Source organism: Molothrus ater, chromosome 2 (genome assembly GCF_012460135.2).
Source record: "Molothrus ater isolate BHLD 08-10-18 breed brown headed cowbird chromosome 2, BPBGC_Mater_1.1, whole genome shotgun sequence".
In the NCBI taxonomy this organism is placed as follows: Eukaryota; Metazoa; Chordata; class Aves; order Passeriformes; family Icteridae; genus Molothrus; species Molothrus ater.
The window spans coordinates 66,101,772-66,122,125 of record NC_050479.2 but is presented as its reverse complement, the minus strand read 5'-3'; the positions used below and the strand labels follow the sequence as shown (position 1 = coordinate 66,122,125).

Below are 20,354 nucleotides of genomic sequence, written 5' to 3'. Positions count from 1 at the left end.
GTAACCTGTTCAGTGTTGCAGTATAGAAGACTAACTCAGCTGCGTTGCTTCACTCTTGCTGGTGAAATAGTGAAAGGAGGTGGAAAGAAGAGGCCTGGTCTTGAATAGAGAGATTTCCATTCCTGTGCTGTTACTTTGCTCTGCAGATTAAGGAGGCAAATGTTCTTTACTCTTGGGATTTTCTGTGTATGACTGTATCAGAGTTCATTGTCTGACCTCCCTTGTTTGTTTTTTTTTTTGTTTTCTGTCATGTTCAGGATAGTGTTGAAGGTTCAGTGTCTGTCACAAAACAAAGAACAGGATCCATTGGAGATCGCCCAGCAAGACCTACTCTTTTAGAACAAGTATTGAATAAAAAGAGGCTGGTAAGTCTTGTTTTTGAGAGATTTTGAATTCAAATAAGTAAAGGCAATGTAACAGTGTTTACCTGTCACCATTGTGAGAAAAGAAAATGAGTTTAATAAGCATGCACTGCAAGTGCATAATTTCAAATTTGAAACATGCTTCAGAGATGTGTGCTTCAGTCTCTCTGTGAAGAATACTAAGATGACTGAATTTAATGATCTGAAGTTTTGAAAGTCACAGTTGGGGTGGTTTCTTTAGGGTAAATAGTGCCTACAGTGTAACTGAGATGGTTTTAGCTTGTTCAACCAAAGCCTTAGGTAGAACAATGAATGGACTTTAGGTCTGATGTAAGCTTTACTATGGTGTGTTTTAGAAGTTATAGATGTATAATATAAAACTTAAAATTGTGTATATGTGTGTTGATAAAGCAAACTCTAAGCAAACAGTGTGATTTATAATATTTGCAGACTGCCTAAATGGTGTATCTTGTAAGTTTTTTAAACACTAGTTTTTCCTTTAACAAGTTAAGCCCAATGCTTAATGGGGAAATCATTCAGTACCTACAGTTTGTTCAGCTTCTTCACTACAACTTTCTTTGTTGCCTCTTTTGCAGTCCCTATTCTTCAAAAGCTACTGGGACTATTGGTCTTCCTTTGTTACCTGTGCAATTAACACAATTTACCAATCCTCATTATAGTGTAGTGCTTGTTCAGAAATTTGGAAAGCCTTAAAAGAAACATCATGTCAGTCTTAGATACACAACTACCTAGATGTATTTCTTGATAATTCTTTCTCAGTGATGGCACTTTTGTAGTGATTGCGTCTAAAAACTCAGAGGAACATTCATAACTCTTCAGCTTTTATGAGGAAAACAAGTAATGAACTACAGAGTAGTTTTCATATTATCTCTTGTTCTTTATGCCACACTTACTGACTTGCTGTCCCCTTTCCTGTCTGTTTCTATGGACGTGGCTTTTAATTAAATTTGAAAGGCATCTTATGAATGAAACATTATTTTTTATAGAAGTACAGCAACCAGAAGCTTTTTAAATAGATATTCAGAGCTTTTGCACTAATTATGTCAAGGCTCTTTAAGAACTCAGGACTCCTTCCAGTATTCCTGAAATTCAGATTCTCCTTGATCTGGTTCTTGCTTCTCTCTTTCTCCTCTGACTTGCAGTACCGCTTTGGTTATATCACTGAAGTAACCATTCACAATGAGCAAGCATCTAGGGAATTCATTCAGCTGAAAAATAACCCTTTTCCTGTATTAATTTTTGGAAGGAATCAATTTGCCAAGGAACCTGATTTGCCATTTTACCTTACAATCACTTGTGCCGCCACCATGCAGGAATGAGAGTGAACAACCAGAGTCGGATTACAGACTGCAGCTATTCAAGCCAGGAGCCAAATGCAAATACTTTTAGATACTTTTGTCTTTTGATTGAATGCAGAGGAGTTTTTTAAGTCATTCCCTGTGGATGGACTGCTGTTTTGAAATGTTGGGAAATTCTGGACAGTCAGTGAAAACCATAGAGTTTCTTGAGTTGGAAGGATCCACAAGGATCATTGAGTCCAACTCCCTGCTCCTCACAGAACTGCCTAAAACTAAAATATGTGCTATGGGCATAGTCCCGATGATTGAACTCTGACAGGCACATGAGCTTTGCTGCAGGATTACAATATTTTATTCATTTATTAAACTGGTTTTGAGCGATCTGCAGTGAGAAATGTAGAAATTAGCTCAATTGAAGCACATCTGTAGAACTGAAGCACAACTGAAAGATATTTTTGTCTGATATGTCAATAAATTACTCCTGTTTGCTATACTTACAGGGTTTTTATGATATTAAGCAACAGCAGTGGGTAATGTGCAAATTCATATAATGGAAAAATATTACTATGGTAGCTATTTAATATATGTGAGTTTTGTAAAGTAAAGTTCACTTTCTCTCTCTTTTCAGTCCCTACTCAGAAGCCCAGAAGTAGTGCAGTTTCTACAGAAACAACAGCAACTGTTAAGTCAACAAGCTTTGGAACAAAGGCAGCAACAGTTTCAAGGAGCACCTGGGTAATGAGGAAAGATCAATGATCTGCAGATGAGTCCGGTGTGGAAGGAGGAACAGGATCTGTATTTTGTATAAATACAAAGAATCTTAGTGTTTAAACAAAAATGGAAGTTGCTGTTGTTATGTATTTGTTTCCTGTTTGCACTTTTGAGGTTTTGAGCTGCTTGGGTGTCTGCAGACTTGTGAGCAAATCATAGAATGGCCTGGGTTGTGTTAAGGAAACTTCCCAGTCTGACCATTCACAGGAGTCTCTGACAGTCACTTTCCCAGTGCCAGGGACTTCAACTTCTGGGACCAAAGCTCCTTCACTGTGGGTAGCTCCAGTGATCTGACAGGCGCCCCACTTGACTCCCTGCACACCTGGCTGGCAGTCAGACCAGGTTTCCTCACTGGTTTGACCCCAGGTCTTTATGGAACCTTGTTCCATAAAGCAATTTATTAACAGTGTAATAACACAGAAACAGCCTGGGCTGGTGCCTCTGAGAAGGGATCTCAGACAAAGGAACTTCTGGGCTTTTGTACCATCACAGCCTAAGGCTCTTTCTCCTGAGTCTTCCCTTCTGAGTCTTCCGTTCCTGCCATGTCCCTGTGTCCATTCACCTGGCTAGCCACTCACCTTCATGCCTTTTGTTGCACAAAGAGTTGGCAGTTCACTGCCTCCTGTCTTCCTCCCACCCAGAGCTCAATTTGCATCTCAGTCTGCATCTCTAACTGCAGTTTACAAATCAACTACCTGCACCAGATGTATTCAACAGTTGGAAGGGACCTTGAAAGATCATCAAGTTCCAACTCCCCTCCTGTGAACAGGGACACCTTTCGTAAGACCAGGTTACTCAGAGCTCTGTCCACCCTGGCCTTGAACACTTCCCAGGGAGGGAGTATACATACCCAACTTCTCTGAGCAACCTGTTCCAGTGCCTGACGACCCTCACAGTAAAGAATTTCTTCCTAATATCTAATCTAAATCTACTCTCAGTGTGAACCCATTCCCCCTTACTCTGTCCCTATATGTTGTAGTGTGTTTTTATAATTTGTAATACTTTGAAGTAGTTTTGTTTTGTATCCCCATATTTTTCCCAAATGGTTTATCCCAAACTGTGCACCCCTCCCTTCACCTGTGTTATCCCTCTCGCGGGATGAGATCATCCCCAAACCCCCACCCTGGCTCTCTGTCAGTCACTCAGCATCCCATCCCCTCCATCCAGAAGTTTTGGTCCAGGTCATCGAGTGATTAGCCAGAGGCTGGGAGTCAGGCCCCCAAGCCTTGCCCCATACGCTGTCCTATATGTCTATCCCCCAGCATCCATCCCTTAGGGTCACTCACTGGTTGGTAAAATGTTATCTACTTTTGGTTTCCACCTCCCTTTAAATGTGACCTTGGCACATCTCCCGGGGCTCTCGGCAGGAGGCCCCTGAGGTGCAGGAGCTCCTTTGGAACTCCTAATAAAACCTTGGATTAACCCCTGCTAAGAGTCGGCCCTTTCTCTTCTACCGATGTCTCTGGTGTCTCTTGTGCTGCACAGGCGGCCAGCCCAGGTGCCCTCAGTACCCTCGGGGCACACACAGAGAGTGTCTCCCTGCTGTCAGCCCAGGTGCCCTCAGTACCCTCGGGGCACACACAGAGAGTGTCTGCCCTCAGCCCAGGTGCCCTCAGCACCCTCGGGGCACACACAGAGAGTGTCTGCCCTCAGCCCAGGTGCCCTCAGCACCCTCGGGGCACACACAGAGAGTGTCTCCCCCCAGCCCAGGTGCCCTCAGCACCCTCGGGGCACACACAGAGAGTGTCTCCCTGCCGTCAGCCATGTTGGGGCTGCCCCCCGGTGTCTGCCGACTCGGGACTGGCCCAGGGTTCCTGAGAGGCTCGCAGAGGGACCAAGACACCTACATGCCCTTGTAAAAAGTCCCTCTCCCATCTTTCCTGTAGGTTCCCTTCAAGTAATGGAAGGCTGCAATTAGGTCACCATGAAGCCGCTGCTTTTCCAGGCTGAACAATCCCAATTCTCTCAGCCTTTCCTCATAAGAGAGGTCTTTCATCCCTCTAATCAGCTTGTGACCTGTCTCTGGATTTGCTGTAACAGGTGGATATCCTTCCTCTGTTGTGGCTTGCAGAGCTGGATGCAGTCCACCAGATGGGATTTTCACCAGAGCAGAGGGGCTGTGATGGGTTGACTTTGGCTGGACATACAGATTTAAAATTTTCATTAACTGCTATCCCCTGTCCTTTCACCGATAGGTATTATTTTCCCATCTCAAGAGCATCCTCCGCCCCTTCAGATGTCCAAAATCAGGCCATGACTTGGGTTAGATTCCCTCAAGATGGGTGCTCAGGACTGGAGAAGCAGCACACTTAATTATTGGACACTAACGTTTGCCCTGTGCCTCCCACTCTCCTTATTCCTCACAACATTCATGCTTCATCAGTTTATGTCATTCTTACTGCTTTACTTTTGCAACATACAACTTAAACCACAAATTATTTTTCCCCTGAGGTTAAATCTCCTTGGAGCACATGGGTGCTCTCCAGGTGTCCCCATTCTTCTGCATTACCCACCAAGTACTCCCAGGTATTTGAGCAAAGACAATCCCATAAACGGCTTTGCCTTTTCCTATGGGGAGAGGAATCCACCCCGATTTTCCCAGCCACTTCCAATGTATAGTATTAGGACCTTATCTCCTCCCCCAGTGTGTAGGGGTTTTGTTTGGGCAGGACCAGGGAGGTTTGCAGATCTGGTGTTAACCAGCCAAGTGGCTTCTGTTAAATTTACATCCCAGTCCTTCCATGCCCCATTACCTAACACTTAACACAGTCTTCAGCAGTCTGTTATACCACACAATCATTCCAGAAGGCATATGAGTGATAAGGGATGTGATCTCCTTTCAATGCCATGTTTTTCTGCCCAAGAGTTTATTAGGTTGTTTTGAAAAGTAGTCCCATTGTCTGATTTGATTCTCTCTGGGGTACCATGTTGCCACAAAATGTGTCTCCCAAGACCTGAGATGGTGTCTTGAACAGAGGCAATGGTTTACAGGGAATGTGGCCAGCCAGCCAGTTGTTGCCTCTACCACGGTGAGTATGTACCACGTATTTGGCATGTTCATGGCAGTGGTCCAGTCTGCCAGGTCTCACCATACTGGAAACCCAGCTGCTGCCCTCTATTCCAGGGAAAGTTTACTTCAGTGGCTTGGTTGATTGCAGCACATGCTTCTCATTCATGAATGATCTGTGCAATGGCCTCTATGGTCAGGTCAGTCCCTCATTGATGAGCACATCTGTTTGTTGCAGCTGATGTTTCATGGCCCCATCAGGTTATAAATAGCTCACCATTCCACACCCACTCCAAGTGTACCTAATTTAATTCAGTTTTGGCAGCCATATATACCTGTTCTTCAGTGGAGTGGTTTTTTGGCATGTGAACATCTCCCTGATACACCTTTCCAGTCATATTTTCGATCTGTGTGCTGATGTCCTGCCCCCTGTGCAGGTGCAGTCCAGCCCAGATGGGTTTATCCTTGCATTGCCAATTGGTCTTCTATTTTTGCAGCCACCTCCATAGGTCATTAGCCACCATCCAGGAGTCAGGATAGAGAAAGAGGCAAGTCACTTTTCTCATTCAGCAATCTCTCTGACTAGTTCAGATGGCTTTCACCTCTGCTTGACTTGCCTTCTCCTTCAGCAGCCTCAATGACTTGTCCCCCTCTGATGGTTTCCTGCTACACAGCAGGATCCATCACTAAATAGGGCAAAGCCTCTTTCATCTTCTGGAAACTCGTTATGTGGGGGTGCTTCTTGTGCACAAGTCTCTTTCTCTGGCAATGCTCCAAAATCTTTGCCTTCTGGCCTGTCCATGATTTTTTCCAGAATTCCCAATTGAGCTTATGTAATGCTACCCTCTTACTCCATGTAGCACTGGCTGCGTGATCTCTTATGGGGATGTTTCCTCTGAAATCTGGAGAAGTCTTTTCCAATTATTTTTAAACCTTCATTTTAATATTTAATTTTTTAATATTTAATTTGTAAATAAAAACTTGTTTATGGTAGCAGTGTTTAGCTGTACACCCTTTTCTACAAAAATTATAATAAATTAACATTTTTCTATGTAAACATTTACAGTTAAGCCAGTCTTTGATGACAATCATTGATGGAAGTCAGTTACTTTGTGTGGACATTGTGAAACAAAGTTCTGAAGTTGAGTCAGTCCAGTGGCATTAGCTTACAGCAATTGCTCAGGGATATGAGAGATTCATGTCCTATAGAATCTTGTACTAAAGGCAAAGACAACATGCCATCAAGAAGTCAATCCAGCTTCAGAAAACTTCAGAAAAGTACAAGTAGGTGATCTCTTTATTACCTGCAAGTTGAGTAGGTTTGAAATGCTTCATTGTGCATAGCATGTAAAGAATTGCCTAAGTCCTAAAGTGATAAATGGCAAAAAGCTTTAAAAAGTATCAGGTGAAAAGTATGAAACTGAGAGTTGGACCTTGTTACATGAAGTTATTTGAAATTACTAACTTCTTATATGTGAAATGTAATTTAATTACAGATTAGAATACCACTAATTTTTAAGTGGCTAAATTAAATTATAAAGTTTTTAACTCATAATAGTAAATAATTCAAAATCTAGTCTTTTTCTTCTCAAAGAAGTATAGTTAAAATTCTTTTAAGACAACAGATCTGTAATCAGCTGCAGTGCTAGACTTCACAGGTTTTCAGCCAATTAAAATGAACTTGCAATTGATTGGGTTAAGAATCCAAACACTATATTATGTAAATTTTAAATCCCATGTTTTATTTATAAAAATCATTTTGTATTAAGCCACATTTCTGAATAGAGGTTATCCTAATGGGTTAGGTGCTTATTATCAAGTACTACTTTTATATTGCAGCAGTTTGATCCACTAAATAATATCTCTTTGGCAGTATTTTTTAGTCTTGTGGATTTTTACATGCTCTGCTTTTTGTATTTGTACAACTTGTTCTGTGGGGATTTTTTGTGTTTAGCATTGTGCAAGTTGCTCTTCAAAAAAGAACTTGAAAGACTTTGTATAAACAGTTCTGGACCAATAAATGAGTAAAATCTTTGGTTTTTCTTTAAAAAAAATTCTGTTCTTTTTTGTTTTGTTAAATTTGTATGGGTTCTTCTTCCTGTGCTAAAACAGCCAGCTCTGACTAGAAGGAAATTTTGACTTTCAAAGTCTTGCTACATAAAATTATTTTAGATTTAAGCAAAATTAGGTAACTTTTCAGTGTGTAAGAATATATGTAAAACATAATTGGCAAAAATTGTAGAATAATGTATTTGATTTTGTTTTAAATAGTCAACTTTTAAAAGGTGAACAGAACATTTGGGTGGACAGATCTGATTGAACTTTTTTAAAACCAAAACCCTCAGGGCAGAAAATTGGCACAGGGAGTGTTTGTTAAGACAGTACTGAACAAGTTGTCTATGTCAAAACAAATGTCAAGTGCTGAAGCTGTGCATAGAGATGTACAGTAGAGTGCAGCTCACCTATCCTGTATTTTTGGTAGTCTGTGATAGCAGCACCATCAGGCTGGTGTAGACACTGGGAGATGTGCTGGTAGCAGTGCTCTCCTGTTCGAGTAGAAGATTGAATGGGATTCCCAAGCCAGCACTGTCTGTGTAGCTCTGAGGCTCATTATGTTGTCTACTCCCTTCTGTTATCGGAAAACTAAATCTGAATTTTAGGAAGATGGAAACACAACACTTCCCTAAGAGTACATTCTTACTATACCTCTCACTTTCCCTGAGCAGTTCAAGAACTGCACAGCTGCAAGTCTGTCTTTCCACTAATGTCGGTCTGGTCCAGAGGGAAGGCTTCTGTCACAGGGCAGCATCACTGTTCATTGACAGTGATTGCCTGTCAGATCAGAGCTGTCCCCATCCAAAGAAAACTGCACCATCCTCTTGAATCATCAAATCTGTCACAGGACAGTGAGGGATTCATATACATGGAGATTTTATGCTGAATTAATTTTCAATATATTTTCTTGTGTCAAGCGTCCCATTACTCACTGATTCCTCTTGCCTAAGACTGATTTGTATGATAAAGGCTTTCTAAATGCTCCAGTTCCCAAAGTCACTTGTGGTCATACTGGGACCTACAGCCAATCTCTTTAAAAGAGAAGAATGGGAGACAACCAGAGAAGGAGCTCTTAAAACAGAAATATCTTTATTAACAGTAAAACACAAGATGTGAATAATCCCTTTTACAATAGAATAATTCTGGCCAAAGAAAGTGGAGTGTGTTAAAAAGTGTATTGTTCAGACTAAATGTGTTGTCTTCAGAATGCCTCAAATCAAATGCAGCAGGAGGAATGCTTGGGAAAGTGTCCCCTTGGTTAGTAGTTGTTCCATCTTTCTTGGTATGACACGGCATGGAATAGAGTACTCTGGGGCTGGTTGGAGGACTCTGAGCTGCCCGGGTCTCTTGCACTCCTGAAGCTATGTCTGTGATTTTTCATTCTCCAGAGGCAACAGCCCAAGTATTGTTTTTTATACAGCGACCTACGCTGGTTGACAGAATGTCACAAACCATGAGTAATACTTGTGGATAGTGCAGATGTTTTGCTTTGCTTCTGATGGAAAACAGAGGGCAGAATTATTCATAGACATGAGTGACTCTTGTTAATCTGTGGATGACTCACAGTGATTTTCTCACCAGACTGATAGGTCACAGTTAACACAACCCCATAGTTAACACTCCTTGCTCAAACCCACCATTTTAGCCCCTTGCATAGAGCTTTGCAACTTCATGGCTTCATTGATCCACACAAAAAGGCCTGTTTCTTAACTTTCTTGTCTAACTTCTCAACCCCATTAATATCACAGAGGTGATATGAAATGAAGGCTTAAATTGCTAACACTGACTTATCTGCAGAAAGCAGGCTGTGGTACATTTAACTTGTACTTTAAAAGTATTATAAATAATTAAGAACTCCAATTGCTTGAGTAAGTGAAAAAAAATTATCTGAATGCGCATATATCTCTGCTCATCGTTATGTTTGTTCCCTTGCTCTTGTTTACAAAGCTTCTCATGGACATAACTGTGAATTAATAAGACAACACACACTTTAGCATCAAATAAACACTTTGAATATGACGTGCTCGCTCACTACTGTGAAAGTGCAAGGGGTCAGATTTTACCAAGTTTTCTCTAGCTTTTCTTTGCTGATGAGGTCTGTATTTAAAATTATTAACTGGTTGGTCTATTTCACCCTATGCTATTCATATGCAATATTATTTGAATACTAACACAGAATATAAAATAGCAGCATCCATGGATAATAAAAACACTATGACTGAAGATCTAAAATGTGTTCACAATTAGCTGCAAATGTTCACATTGACCGCAATGGAAGAGTAGCTGATTCTGGAGGACATAGTGGTTATGTCTACCTTGTGTGAGAGACATGGCCTGCAAACTAGATTTGTTATCTATACAGGCACCAAGTTTGCAAGCATGGCCCAGGTGCAAGTGGAGGTGTCCTCTTGCTAGGATTCTCATGTGCCTCACCCCCCTGGCAGAGAAATGTGGCATCAGTACGGCAATGTAATGTAAGGCACGCCTGGGCAGGGTGTCTGGACAGCCCTGGGGTGAACACGTAACAGGATTCTGGCTGTTCCTGACTGTTCTGGAGCTTCCTGTGGGTAGATGATGGGTACAAACCAAAGGCTGTGTTCTGTGCTGGTCCCCAACATGCAGAAGTGTCTGTCTGTCCTAGACTCCTAGACACACAGTTTTCTCTCAACTGAACAAAGACTAAATGCCCACTCAGGCTTCCTGTATCTTGCAGAAGGGTAGTCCTGGAGCTGCCATGAGGAACAAGCCCTGTTTCAGTGGCTGCAATGAAGCCTCCAGGTTGAGAACTTCTTAATTCATAGATCTCAAGTCTCACAGAATCTCTCTCCCTGCTACAAGATGAGACTAACTCTCTCAAGCTCTTTTTTCATGGTAACTTGACCTCTTAGTTGCTCTTAGGGAAGCACACTTGTCCATCCTTATGTACTGTTAAAAATCTGATTTTAGTCAGGAGTCCTCATGAAGGTTCCTGCTGACTGTTTTTCTTTGGGCACTGCAATTTCCCACCTTATCTTGTAATGAGCTGGTTTGTCGCAATTCCCAGGTTAGATGCTCTATATATAGTCCACAGCTTTCAGCAGTGCAGTTTCTGTTCAGACTGCATCTTTCTTTGAGGAGTATATACTGGATGTGTTTGTAGTGTCCTTGGACAATGCCCTGAAGCTGAGCTCCTCATTAGTCTCGTGGTGAGGCAGAAGATAATCTTCCAAGTTTGGTTCCCAAATGCCACCACAGCTTACTCTCTGGAACACATGGGACACCATTTGCCCCACTACATCGGATGGCTTAATCAGGAAGCTGGCACATTCTCCCAGGCCAGGTGTAACAAAAACCCAAGCAAGGATTATGGTACTTCAAGCTGCTCCTAAAACAGGCCTTGAGTGGCTGCCTGAGCAGGTACTGCCTTATACCTCCAGCGATGACCTGGCTTATCTGGTTGTATGCTCCCTCTTCCTCCTCAGTCTCTTCATCATCTCAGTGCACTTCTGGCTATTAGAACACCCATGAACTAGTAAATCCTTTATAAAAATTTTCTCAGCCCCTTCAGTGAGGTCTCCACTCACTCCGAAGGACTTGCGTTCGATGTTCAAGTAACAACCAGTTCTCCAGGTTTCTCTAGGGCAAGGATGTTTTGTTTCTGGCTTGGCAGGCATCTGGGACATCATTGTCATCAAATAGTTTGGGTTGGAAGTGACCTTTAAAGATGATCAAGTCCCAACCTCCTGCCATGGGCAGGGGCACCCTCCTGTAGACCAGGCTACTCAAAGCCCCATCCAACCTGGCTTTGAACTTCTCTGGGACAGCTTTTCCTGTGCCAGTGTCTCCCCACCCTCACAATAAAGAATTTCTGCCTAATATCTTAACTAAAACTACCCTCTTTCAATAAAGCCATTACCCACTTGTCCTATAACTACATGGCCTTCTCGTGATATAAACCTACATTTTAGGCAGCACTTCTCAACTTTGAAAAATGATATGTAATTACTCTACTTTATGACTCATTGATCTTTTTTTGTTGTGTTTGATTTTGCTTGTACTAAGTTAGGTTATGCAGAGCTAGGGGAAGAGCTGAATCGTACAGAGGATGTAATGTTTCTTTCCTTTGCTGAGTACCATGTAGTTCTAAAGTATTCCTAAAAGTTATAGCTGTACCATAGCAGTCTTAATCCAAGAACTTTAGTCTTATACTTGATACCCCTTTAAAGTTCCTAAATTGATCAGGCTTTTTTATTAATTGATTCCATGCAGTCAAGAAGCCAAGTCTCTGTCTGAGCTGCCTCTGTAAATCCAGCTGTTTGTGCATCTCCTTAGTCACTGGTGAGATTCATTTGTAGAGCTGATAGACAAAGGTGGGTGTTGTAAGTCAGGAAGAACAAGAGCATATTAGATAAGGTTACAGTCACAATTGCCTTGTTTTCTGCATTTTAAGAGGGGTGTGGTGAAGATATGTTTACAGTGAGAGATGTTTGGAGTGCTGATTTTATACTGAGGGAACACTAATATGAAATAACTAAGGAGAAACATGTTTCAGCCTGAAAGTGCTGCTAACAATGAGCTCCTTCCTGTGGCAACCAGTTATCACTGAATCTCCACAGAGATCCAGAGGATGATGTATATTGGAAGGGATCTCATCATGGCATCAAGTCTGACACCCTGTTCCAGACAGGGACTGCTTGAACAAGGCTGCTCAGGTAGTGAAAGTCTTGACACAGTACCTGCTGGAGATATGGAAAGGATTTCCTCAACTCCAGCTGATGCTACTTTGGGCCACAGCTGCCCTTTATGCTTCTGATACTTTACCCTTAAGACTGAGCTTGCCAAAGCATTCTGATGAGGAGTAAACACATTGGTGGAATAGCAGCTGATGGGGAGGGCAGGCACGTGCTGCACCTTGCAAGGCTACAGTCACTGCTGTGCCATACCTGGGCAGCTTTTCCTAGGCAAGGGGATGGGACTGAGCCACCCCAGCAGCAGTGCCATGGAATGGCTCCAGGCAGTCAGGGTGCGAGATTTGCTCCTGTCATCTCTGGATGCAAACAGCACATTAATACTGGTGCTGCTGAAGAACTGGCAGCAACTGAAGTCATCTTCTCTCAACTATTTAATAGGAAAACAAGTGGTCTACATACCATGCTGCATGTGCTTTATGACTCTGCCTCATTAGGCTCCCACTGCTGCCTGCTGATGCATGGTAGTCCTCCACAGAAACTTTTAAGAGGCTATGAACTGTTGATGACTCAAAAAACCCATTTTAAAAATCTGCTTTCAACTAAGTAGTCTTGCTGTAAGTGGTTTTAAATCTCTCAGGAAGACTGTCTCCAAAGGCTGAGCATTAATGAGTAGAACATTTATAAAGACCTTAAAGTGACTATGGGTTTAAAGGTTCATGAAGACATTTGAGCAGAAATTATCTCCTTCTAAAGTGGGGAAGACATTAGAGATACAAAGTTATATTGCTGTAAATTGTAAGAAACCTGAATTTTACCAATTGCAATTCATATATATTAGAGAAGCCTGTAAAAGAAACCTTGTTACAAAAGAAAGGGAAATAAATTGTTTATTAGCCTTACTTTTTATCTGGGCAGGTGTCATCATATTTACTTTTTTGTCTCATCCACTGTTACCGCTCCTCCCATGTACTGTGGGCTTTGGGGAGGAGCTGTCAGCTTCTGTGTGTTTGCACAGCAGAGTGGGCTAAGCCCCCAGAAACCATCACAATAGGAAACAACTGACACAGTGGTATCTGCCTTCCCAAAGGCTAAAAACAGATGGCTGTTGCCAGAATTGCCCAGAATCGAGTGCTTTGATCCAGTTTTCAGCAAATAGTTAAATTTGTAGAAATTCATCTCATCCTAATACAGGTGTTTTAAATGGGTCAGAAGAATCATGCTCCAGAAATGCCTCTTTTCTTATTAGTAAGGCAGTTATTGAAGTGACTACCTTAAATGAGATGCATGTATGGGCTACATGGAAGCCAAATCCTATTTGTAAAATGATTAAAGGTAGACATAAAGGAAAGGAAAAACTGCTCTAAATTGACTGACTTCCATTTAAATGAAACAAACACTTGCTGAGCAAGCATCGTTACTAGGCTGGGAAAGTCACCACACCTTCATTAGGTTCCCTTCATCTATTTTTGAATACATCCAGTGTAGCAGTCTGCATTTGAGCTAATGACCCTGAGTTCCCCTTTTATTCAGTGGGAAGACACAAGCATGTTCAGATAGGAGTGTATTTCACCTGCCTGAAATACCTTGTGATGAAACAAATAATGCCCCAGAAGAAGCTGCTTCTCTTCACTGGCCATGCAATTTTTCTCTGCAGTATTGACAGAAAACTGAGTTCTGGAACTGCCCAAGAGCAGATGCACCTCAGAACATTTCCCTTTGCTCTCTGTGAGGAAGATGACAATGCTGGGAATGTCTAAAAGGAACTCCTAGGCTTCTCTCTATATTAAAAGGGAAGGAGGCTTCAGCCTAAAAGACAAGGAAGAATCTAGGATAAGAGACAGAGCTAGATCCTGGACAGTAAAGGTGATATCCTCTGTCCTTAGCTGCTAAAAAAAAAAAAAAAAGAAGAATGAGCAAAATCAAAAGATGCTCATCCTGGAGCAAAGGTGCAGCTGGAGAAGAGGGGCAACAAACGTGCTAAAAAACGTTACCAGTATCTGATCACTTGTAACAGAGAGAGCTGAGGAAAATGCATTTTTCCAAACTGATGTCTCTAAAGTCTACTAAGTAGTAAATGGCACACCTGGAATTTCTGTATATGATTATTATTGTTATTGGATTTCATTGCTGCAAGAGACTGTAAAGTTTATCCTATCTCACAGTGACACTGCTGACATCAAATGGTGACAGAATAGGGTTCTTTGCACTTACAAATTTCCTATACAACTTGCTATTACTGCTCAAACAACAGCAATTTATCCTTCTGTGCCCTGCTAAAGCTGCAGGCAGCTGAAGATGCATTCAAATGAAATAACACTGTTAGTTTACTCACTGTCTTTCTGGTGAATGTTATTTCCTTTTGCATTTGTGATACAGCTGAAGATTTCAGGAGTCTTCTTCTAATTATGCAGCAAAATGTCCAGCACCAGATATTGTGTGAGAAGAAAAGAAATATTCTGAAAAACATTTTTTTTCCACTAATATTTTGTACTTGTTCTATGGAGGAATAATGTTGCAGATGTTTTCAGTCTTTCTGACCCTTAAATGAAAACAATTTTCAGTGGACTGTTATGCCTGGGAAGAAATAATCTCAACTCTTTCAGCAAAAGGAACGATTATCAAAATGTAGTAAGAGTTTCACCTGTCTTCTCAGGAAAGGTTTCCAAGTGAACAGCATTTTGCAAGGATGGGATTAGGGTACAGGCAACAGGTTTCCCTGCTTACAGAAAGAATACAGACAAGGTTCTGCACACAGATTCACTCTTTACTTGTTCATGGCTTCACCATGCCTCACCATCCTCTGCAGGCAAGGCAAAAGCTCAGCAAATGAAGAAGCGTGCATGTACCTAAGATGAGAAACCATCCACAGGGATGTATGAGTGACTGGCAGGGAAGCCCTCTCAGTCAGACCCGAGCAATGCTGTCAGATCCTGAGGACTGGCCCAATACAGGGGATGGATATGGCTGACTCCCATCTCCTTCTCATTGCATCCTTTGAGTGCGGGGCTTTCTGTTCCCAAAGTGAATGATAAAGTAATTATTTGCTTCTTCAATGCATAATTAATGTCCCTTTTCTGAATCACAGTTCAAATCCCTTCTAGGAGTACCTTGATATTAGCACAGCAGTCTAAATACAGACAGTCCTAATCTTAAAACAAACTACATCAATACTGTAGAATGAACAGGATTTAGTTTACACACCGGACACATATGCAAGTATGTATGTACTTTGCAAAAAAGCACTGGAAGTTAATTAATTTTTTTAACTCATGGGCATATATTTAAATTATTATTTTTTTCTTAGGAGCTTGTTGCTTTTCAGTGCAGCAGTACCATACCCTACTATGTTAGCAGTATCAGACTACTCAGATTGTCCAGAATGCTCTGAGATAAGGTTCCTGTGCTGAACATGCTCCCTTCTCCTGCCAAATCCCAGGAGAGACAGTGTACATCAGCTCTTCAGAGGATTTGTTGTCCCATCGTGCTTTGCAGTAGGGAGACAGACTGGAATGGCAGTTTAGTCCTTCAGTTCACTAGATAAAAATCATCTCTATGCATAAGTCCTGTGCACCACCTCAGGTCCTCTTCTGGACTTGAAATCAGGATGTAAGATGAATTTAAATGGCACAGAGATCTGATTTTGGTTGCCTGCAGAAGGGTGAATTTCACCTACTAGGAGCAGCAACAGACAGGTTTCTGAACCCACTTGAAAGTGCTGGGAATTTGCACCGTTTACTGGCTTGGCAGGGGAATGAAGATGCTCACAGGAAATGTTTGACACTTTTGCAGGAATTTGGCTTATTTTGTACTAGAGAACAGATATGCTATACCCGACTTTCTAAGCTTATTGTACTGGCATCAGAGTAACTAGAAACCACAAAATGAAAAAAAAATTAAAAAAGAGAGTAGACTATGTATAGATATATTTACATCTACATACATCTACATATAGAAGCTTCTGTTCATGGGAATTCTATAAGCCACTGCCTGCAATAGCATCCATCCTAAGGGAATTCTAGAGATGATTCTTAAGAGACTGAGGAGATGGGGTTGTGAGGTGAGCCCATCTGTGTCAGCACCTTATCCAGCCATTGCAATGGTCCATGCAGATGGATCTCAATCCAGCAGGGTGTGCTTGTAACATCTTGGCGATGATACTCTGCTCCCCAGCCCTATAAAAGGACCAAAAAGTGATTTTTTTTTTTTTTTAACACTCAAAACATTAAATCATAACTCCAGTGCTGATAGTCTAACACAACTACAGACAGTCCACCAGCCAAGTTCCCAAGATTTGCTGCTTTATCTTAGGGATAATTTTCTCTAAAAACTTAGCTCCTTTTTAAGGTCATTGTTAGCATAATTGCCAGGGACTCAATGCTATTAAATTAAAAATCTCAGTTACACTTCCAGGTGCAGAGAACAACTAGCATGGAAAAGCCTGTTTCCAAGCCTGGCTGCCTGCAAACAGCCTGTGGGGAATGGTCCCTGTTGTTTGCACCCCAGGGACATGCCCAGGGAAGTCTGGCAGACTGCTGTCTGCCACCGACAAAAAGCAGGCCAGCCTTTTTCATTAACAGGAACTAGGGATGGTCCTGGGCACTGCTTCGTGTATTGGTAGAGATTCATCCTGTGATTCTAGGAATTTAGAATTTCTAAGTATTTGCCTAACCTCTGGAAACTTCCAGCAGTTCCTATGTACCATACTTAGCCTATGTATAAATATTTCCCATGGGTTTTCTATCCTTGAACATGTCCTCTTTGCCAACAAGAGTTCCCAGCTGTCTGTTGTGGGAAGTCCTGCAGTAATTTCTCCAACTCTCTTGGGGAAGATAAGGGATATGAGGCATCTGAGAGAAGGTAGGGATGGGGTGCTGGCAGGGAGAAGAGAAAACCTGAAGTACCCATGCTTCAAGGAGCAGGTTTAAGTTAGGAAAAGACTTTTCTCTCAGAGGGTGGCTGGGCACTGGAACAGGCATCCCAGGGAAGTGGTCACAGCACCAAGCCTGACAGAGTTCAAGAAGCATTCAGATAATGCTTGTGGGTGTAATTCTTGGGGATAGTGCTGTGCAGGGCCAGGAGCTGGACTTGATGATCCTGATGAATCCCTTCCAACTCAGCATATTCTATGATTCAAGCAGGCACAGTGTCTAAGCAGTGCTAAGTAAGCAGCCTGACGTCACAGCAGCACAAGGCATGCAAGTCACAGCCCAGAGTCTTGCAGCTCACCAGATGTATCACTGGCAGAACTGATCTCAGATTTCCATAGGGCAATGTGCAAAACATGGTCCTACTACAGGATGAGGATCTTCATTTTTGGGATGCTGATCAGACACTGAGTCATACCTGTCATTATGATAAGCAGGCAGGTTGGTATTCTTGTCACAACAAAAGGACATGGAGGTATATTAAGACTGATGGCTGCCAAAGTCACCAAAATTTGAGTGCTGAGCAGCTCAGACAACTGTGGCTGCCAGTGCAGCTACTTCTTTAGATGATAGCTGGAAAACTAGGATCAACACTAAAATGAGATGTTACCATAAGTGGTCTGGATAAAATCCATGCCAATTAATGAAGAAAATGGAAAAGAAAGCAGAAGAGTAAGATATGGACCAACCAAAGCCCAAAGAGTACTTCCAAACAGACAGCATTTTTCTGAACTGCAGAGCATTTATCAGACTAGAAAGAGCCTGCATTCATAGAACCTCAAATTGATGTTCTATCTGTTTGCATAAAATGCCAGCACAGTCAGACTTCTGAGATGGTGAAGTCACAAGTACTCAACTGCAGTGAAGATACACAGCCAGGAGAGCAAGTGTCAGAGGAGGTGGCACACCTTGCTGACAGGCAGGACAGAAAATCTAGAGGAACAGCAATTACAGGATTCAAGCACAATGTGCCAGATCTGGGGGAGCCTGGCAGGTGGCTGGCCATCTCCCTCTGCTGGCAACTCCCAAACACTCCCAGCGATGCTGTCTCTGGCTGGAGCACCCCCAGGGGAAATGCCAGGAGGGGAAGGACTCTGATGCTCCCTGTATATAACTTTTGGGTTGCAGGTAGCCTCCTTCACCTCAGGACTGAGAAGAACCCAGAGCTGGAGTTCTCTTAATGAGGGAATGAAGTGTGTACAACTTTCAAAGCTGCAGTGGTGTTTTCCACACATGGTGGGAAGAGGATACTGGTACTCCCATGGGTCCTGCTGCTTCTGCCAACACTTCCCTCCTCCTGTGGGCAACAGCTCTCTCCAGCCTAGGCTCCATGTCCCAGAGTGCTGAGCTTTCAAGTCTGTTGGGTGTTCCCATTAGCCCCAAGACCTGGGGAGATGTGGGAGGGATTGAGCTGGGTTCAGACCTTGGCTTGGAGAAACTCTCCATCTCTTCCCTTTGTGCTTCACCTGCTTCACCTGTGGAGAGGTGGCAAGAGCCATCCTGCTTTGGTTATCAGCAGTGCTCAGTGGATGGAAGCTGCTGTCACTGATGATACACCACATTTGAGCTCCTCTAAGCTGCTCTGTGGGCACAAAAAGGGCATCAGAGGGGACAAGACCTTCCCCTCCCTCTGTCCCATACCCTACATCCAGAAGATGGCACAGCCCTGTCAAGTTTCTCATATCTTGATCCCTACCTATCCTGGCCTCCCAGCTGGTAGCTCAAGCATTGGTGGGGTCAGAGGCAGGGTCTCCAGCCCTTTGGGCTGTGGCTGTAGGTGACCAGCAGTATCTGACACGAGTCAGTAGAGAAGCCACAGCACTGCCCTGCACGTGAGAGCCCTCTTGGACTATGGCTCTGACAGACAGCAGGCCCCTTTGGCACTGCATTCCCAACATCCAGGATCACTCCTGACCCCAGACTGAACACAGGAGGGCTCACTCCTTGGGAGGGAAATATTTTGGGAAGACTGAATAAAGGGAAGTGTATTTGCAGGCCAGGAAGAAAGAGCCTAGATGAGATTTGCATAGCAATTTTCCAGACGTCATGAGAAAGAGTTCAAAATAACTCCTTGCACTGGTCTTCTGGTGCCTGAGGCACAATAACAGCTGCTATTATTTCAACAAAGCAAGGTGATAATATGGCAGCAGCATTTTATAGTGCATCAACACCACCATTTCTGCTGCCATGCTGGGCATGGAGGCAGATAACACATCAAAGAGCTTGCCCCTGAATCGCTGAGATAATGAAAATATTGTGTAACTGGCTACACTGCCTTTACAAACAACATGCCCATTCATGTCTTCCATTAAAGAAAATGCTGTTTGTTGGGTTTCTTGCTTTCTTTTTTTTTTGCCCTAATGCTTGTATGTGAACAAGATACCAGTTCACTCCCAAGAACAAAGCAATAGCATGGTCGTGGGCATGGAGATTTTGGCTTGGACTCCTGGGAGAGATTACAGGGCACTCCTAATGCTCTTGAAGACTTAAGAAGATGGGTCCCCAAGGATGGCTAGAAAAAGACCAGAAAGATATGTAGGACACAAATCATCAGCTCTGTAGAACTTAAGGAAACTGGACTTGAGCCTCAAACACTTTTTGGTATCTTAGATGAGAATTCAATCACCTCAATTCAGTCATTTGTATAAAAACAAATCTGCAAGACAAAGGAACATACTCAAGCCATTTTTATGGTACCTAGCAGGACCATAAAAATGCAGCTTCTAATGGTGCAGCAGCTCTAGTTTGCAGGCTGAACATTGCTGCTGGCTCTCCCCAGCAGCACTATAGCAAGTTGGTCTAGCATCATCTGGAAACTATCTGATGCTACAACAGGCATGCAAATAAATCCTAAATGCTAAAAGGAGTTGAGAGATCTTGTTCTGGTGAGGAGGCCATTCAGAAGATTTGAGAAAGTCCCACAAAGACTGATAGATTTCCCACAGAGCAGTCAGACTGTGAAATTCAAATATGAAGGACATCAGAACAGTAATGCATTTGGTAGCTTCTTGTCTCTTTCAAATAACAGGGGGAAGGTAAAGTATTCTTTTGGGCTTTCCATTCTGCTTGCAAGAAGCCCTTCTGGTTGTGTGGCTGGCCAGAGTGAATATCATCAGAAAGTAAGATGATATTTGTGAGGGATTGGGCAGATGGCAAACAACAATTCTCTTCAAGCTCAGTGAGGGATGAAGAAGGACCCAGTGTTTCTTGATTAAGACATTGTATACCAGTCTGTGCTACTGGTG

The 20,354-nt window shown here is 42.6% G+C and overlaps 2 protein-coding genes across 2 annotated transcripts in view; one reads left to right on the top strand and one right to left on the bottom strand.

Moving 5' to 3' along the window:
* RFXAP (regulatory factor X associated protein) overlaps window positions 1-3,884 on the top strand; it is a 33,831-nt gene extending 29,947 nt beyond the window's left edge. Inside the window, exons 3-4 of the mRNA XM_036380645.2 lie at window positions 258-365; window positions 2,310-3,884. Coding sequence (XP_036236538.1) covers window positions 258-365; window positions 2,310-2,420 — 219 coding nt within the window. The 3' untranslated portion in view covers window positions 2,421-3,884. The remainder of the gene's footprint in view (window positions 1-257; window positions 366-2,309) is intronic.
* Window positions 3,885-14,142: 10,258 nt separating this feature from the next.
* Window positions 14,143-20,354, bottom strand: part of SMAD9 (SMAD family member 9) — a 37,674-nt gene continuing 31,462 nt past the window's right edge. The window contains exon 7 of the mRNA XM_036383154.2: window positions 14,143-16,356. Coding sequence (XP_036239047.1) covers window positions 16,213-16,356 — 144 coding nt within the window. The 3' untranslated portion in view covers window positions 14,143-16,212. The remainder of the gene's footprint in view (window positions 16,357-20,354) is intronic.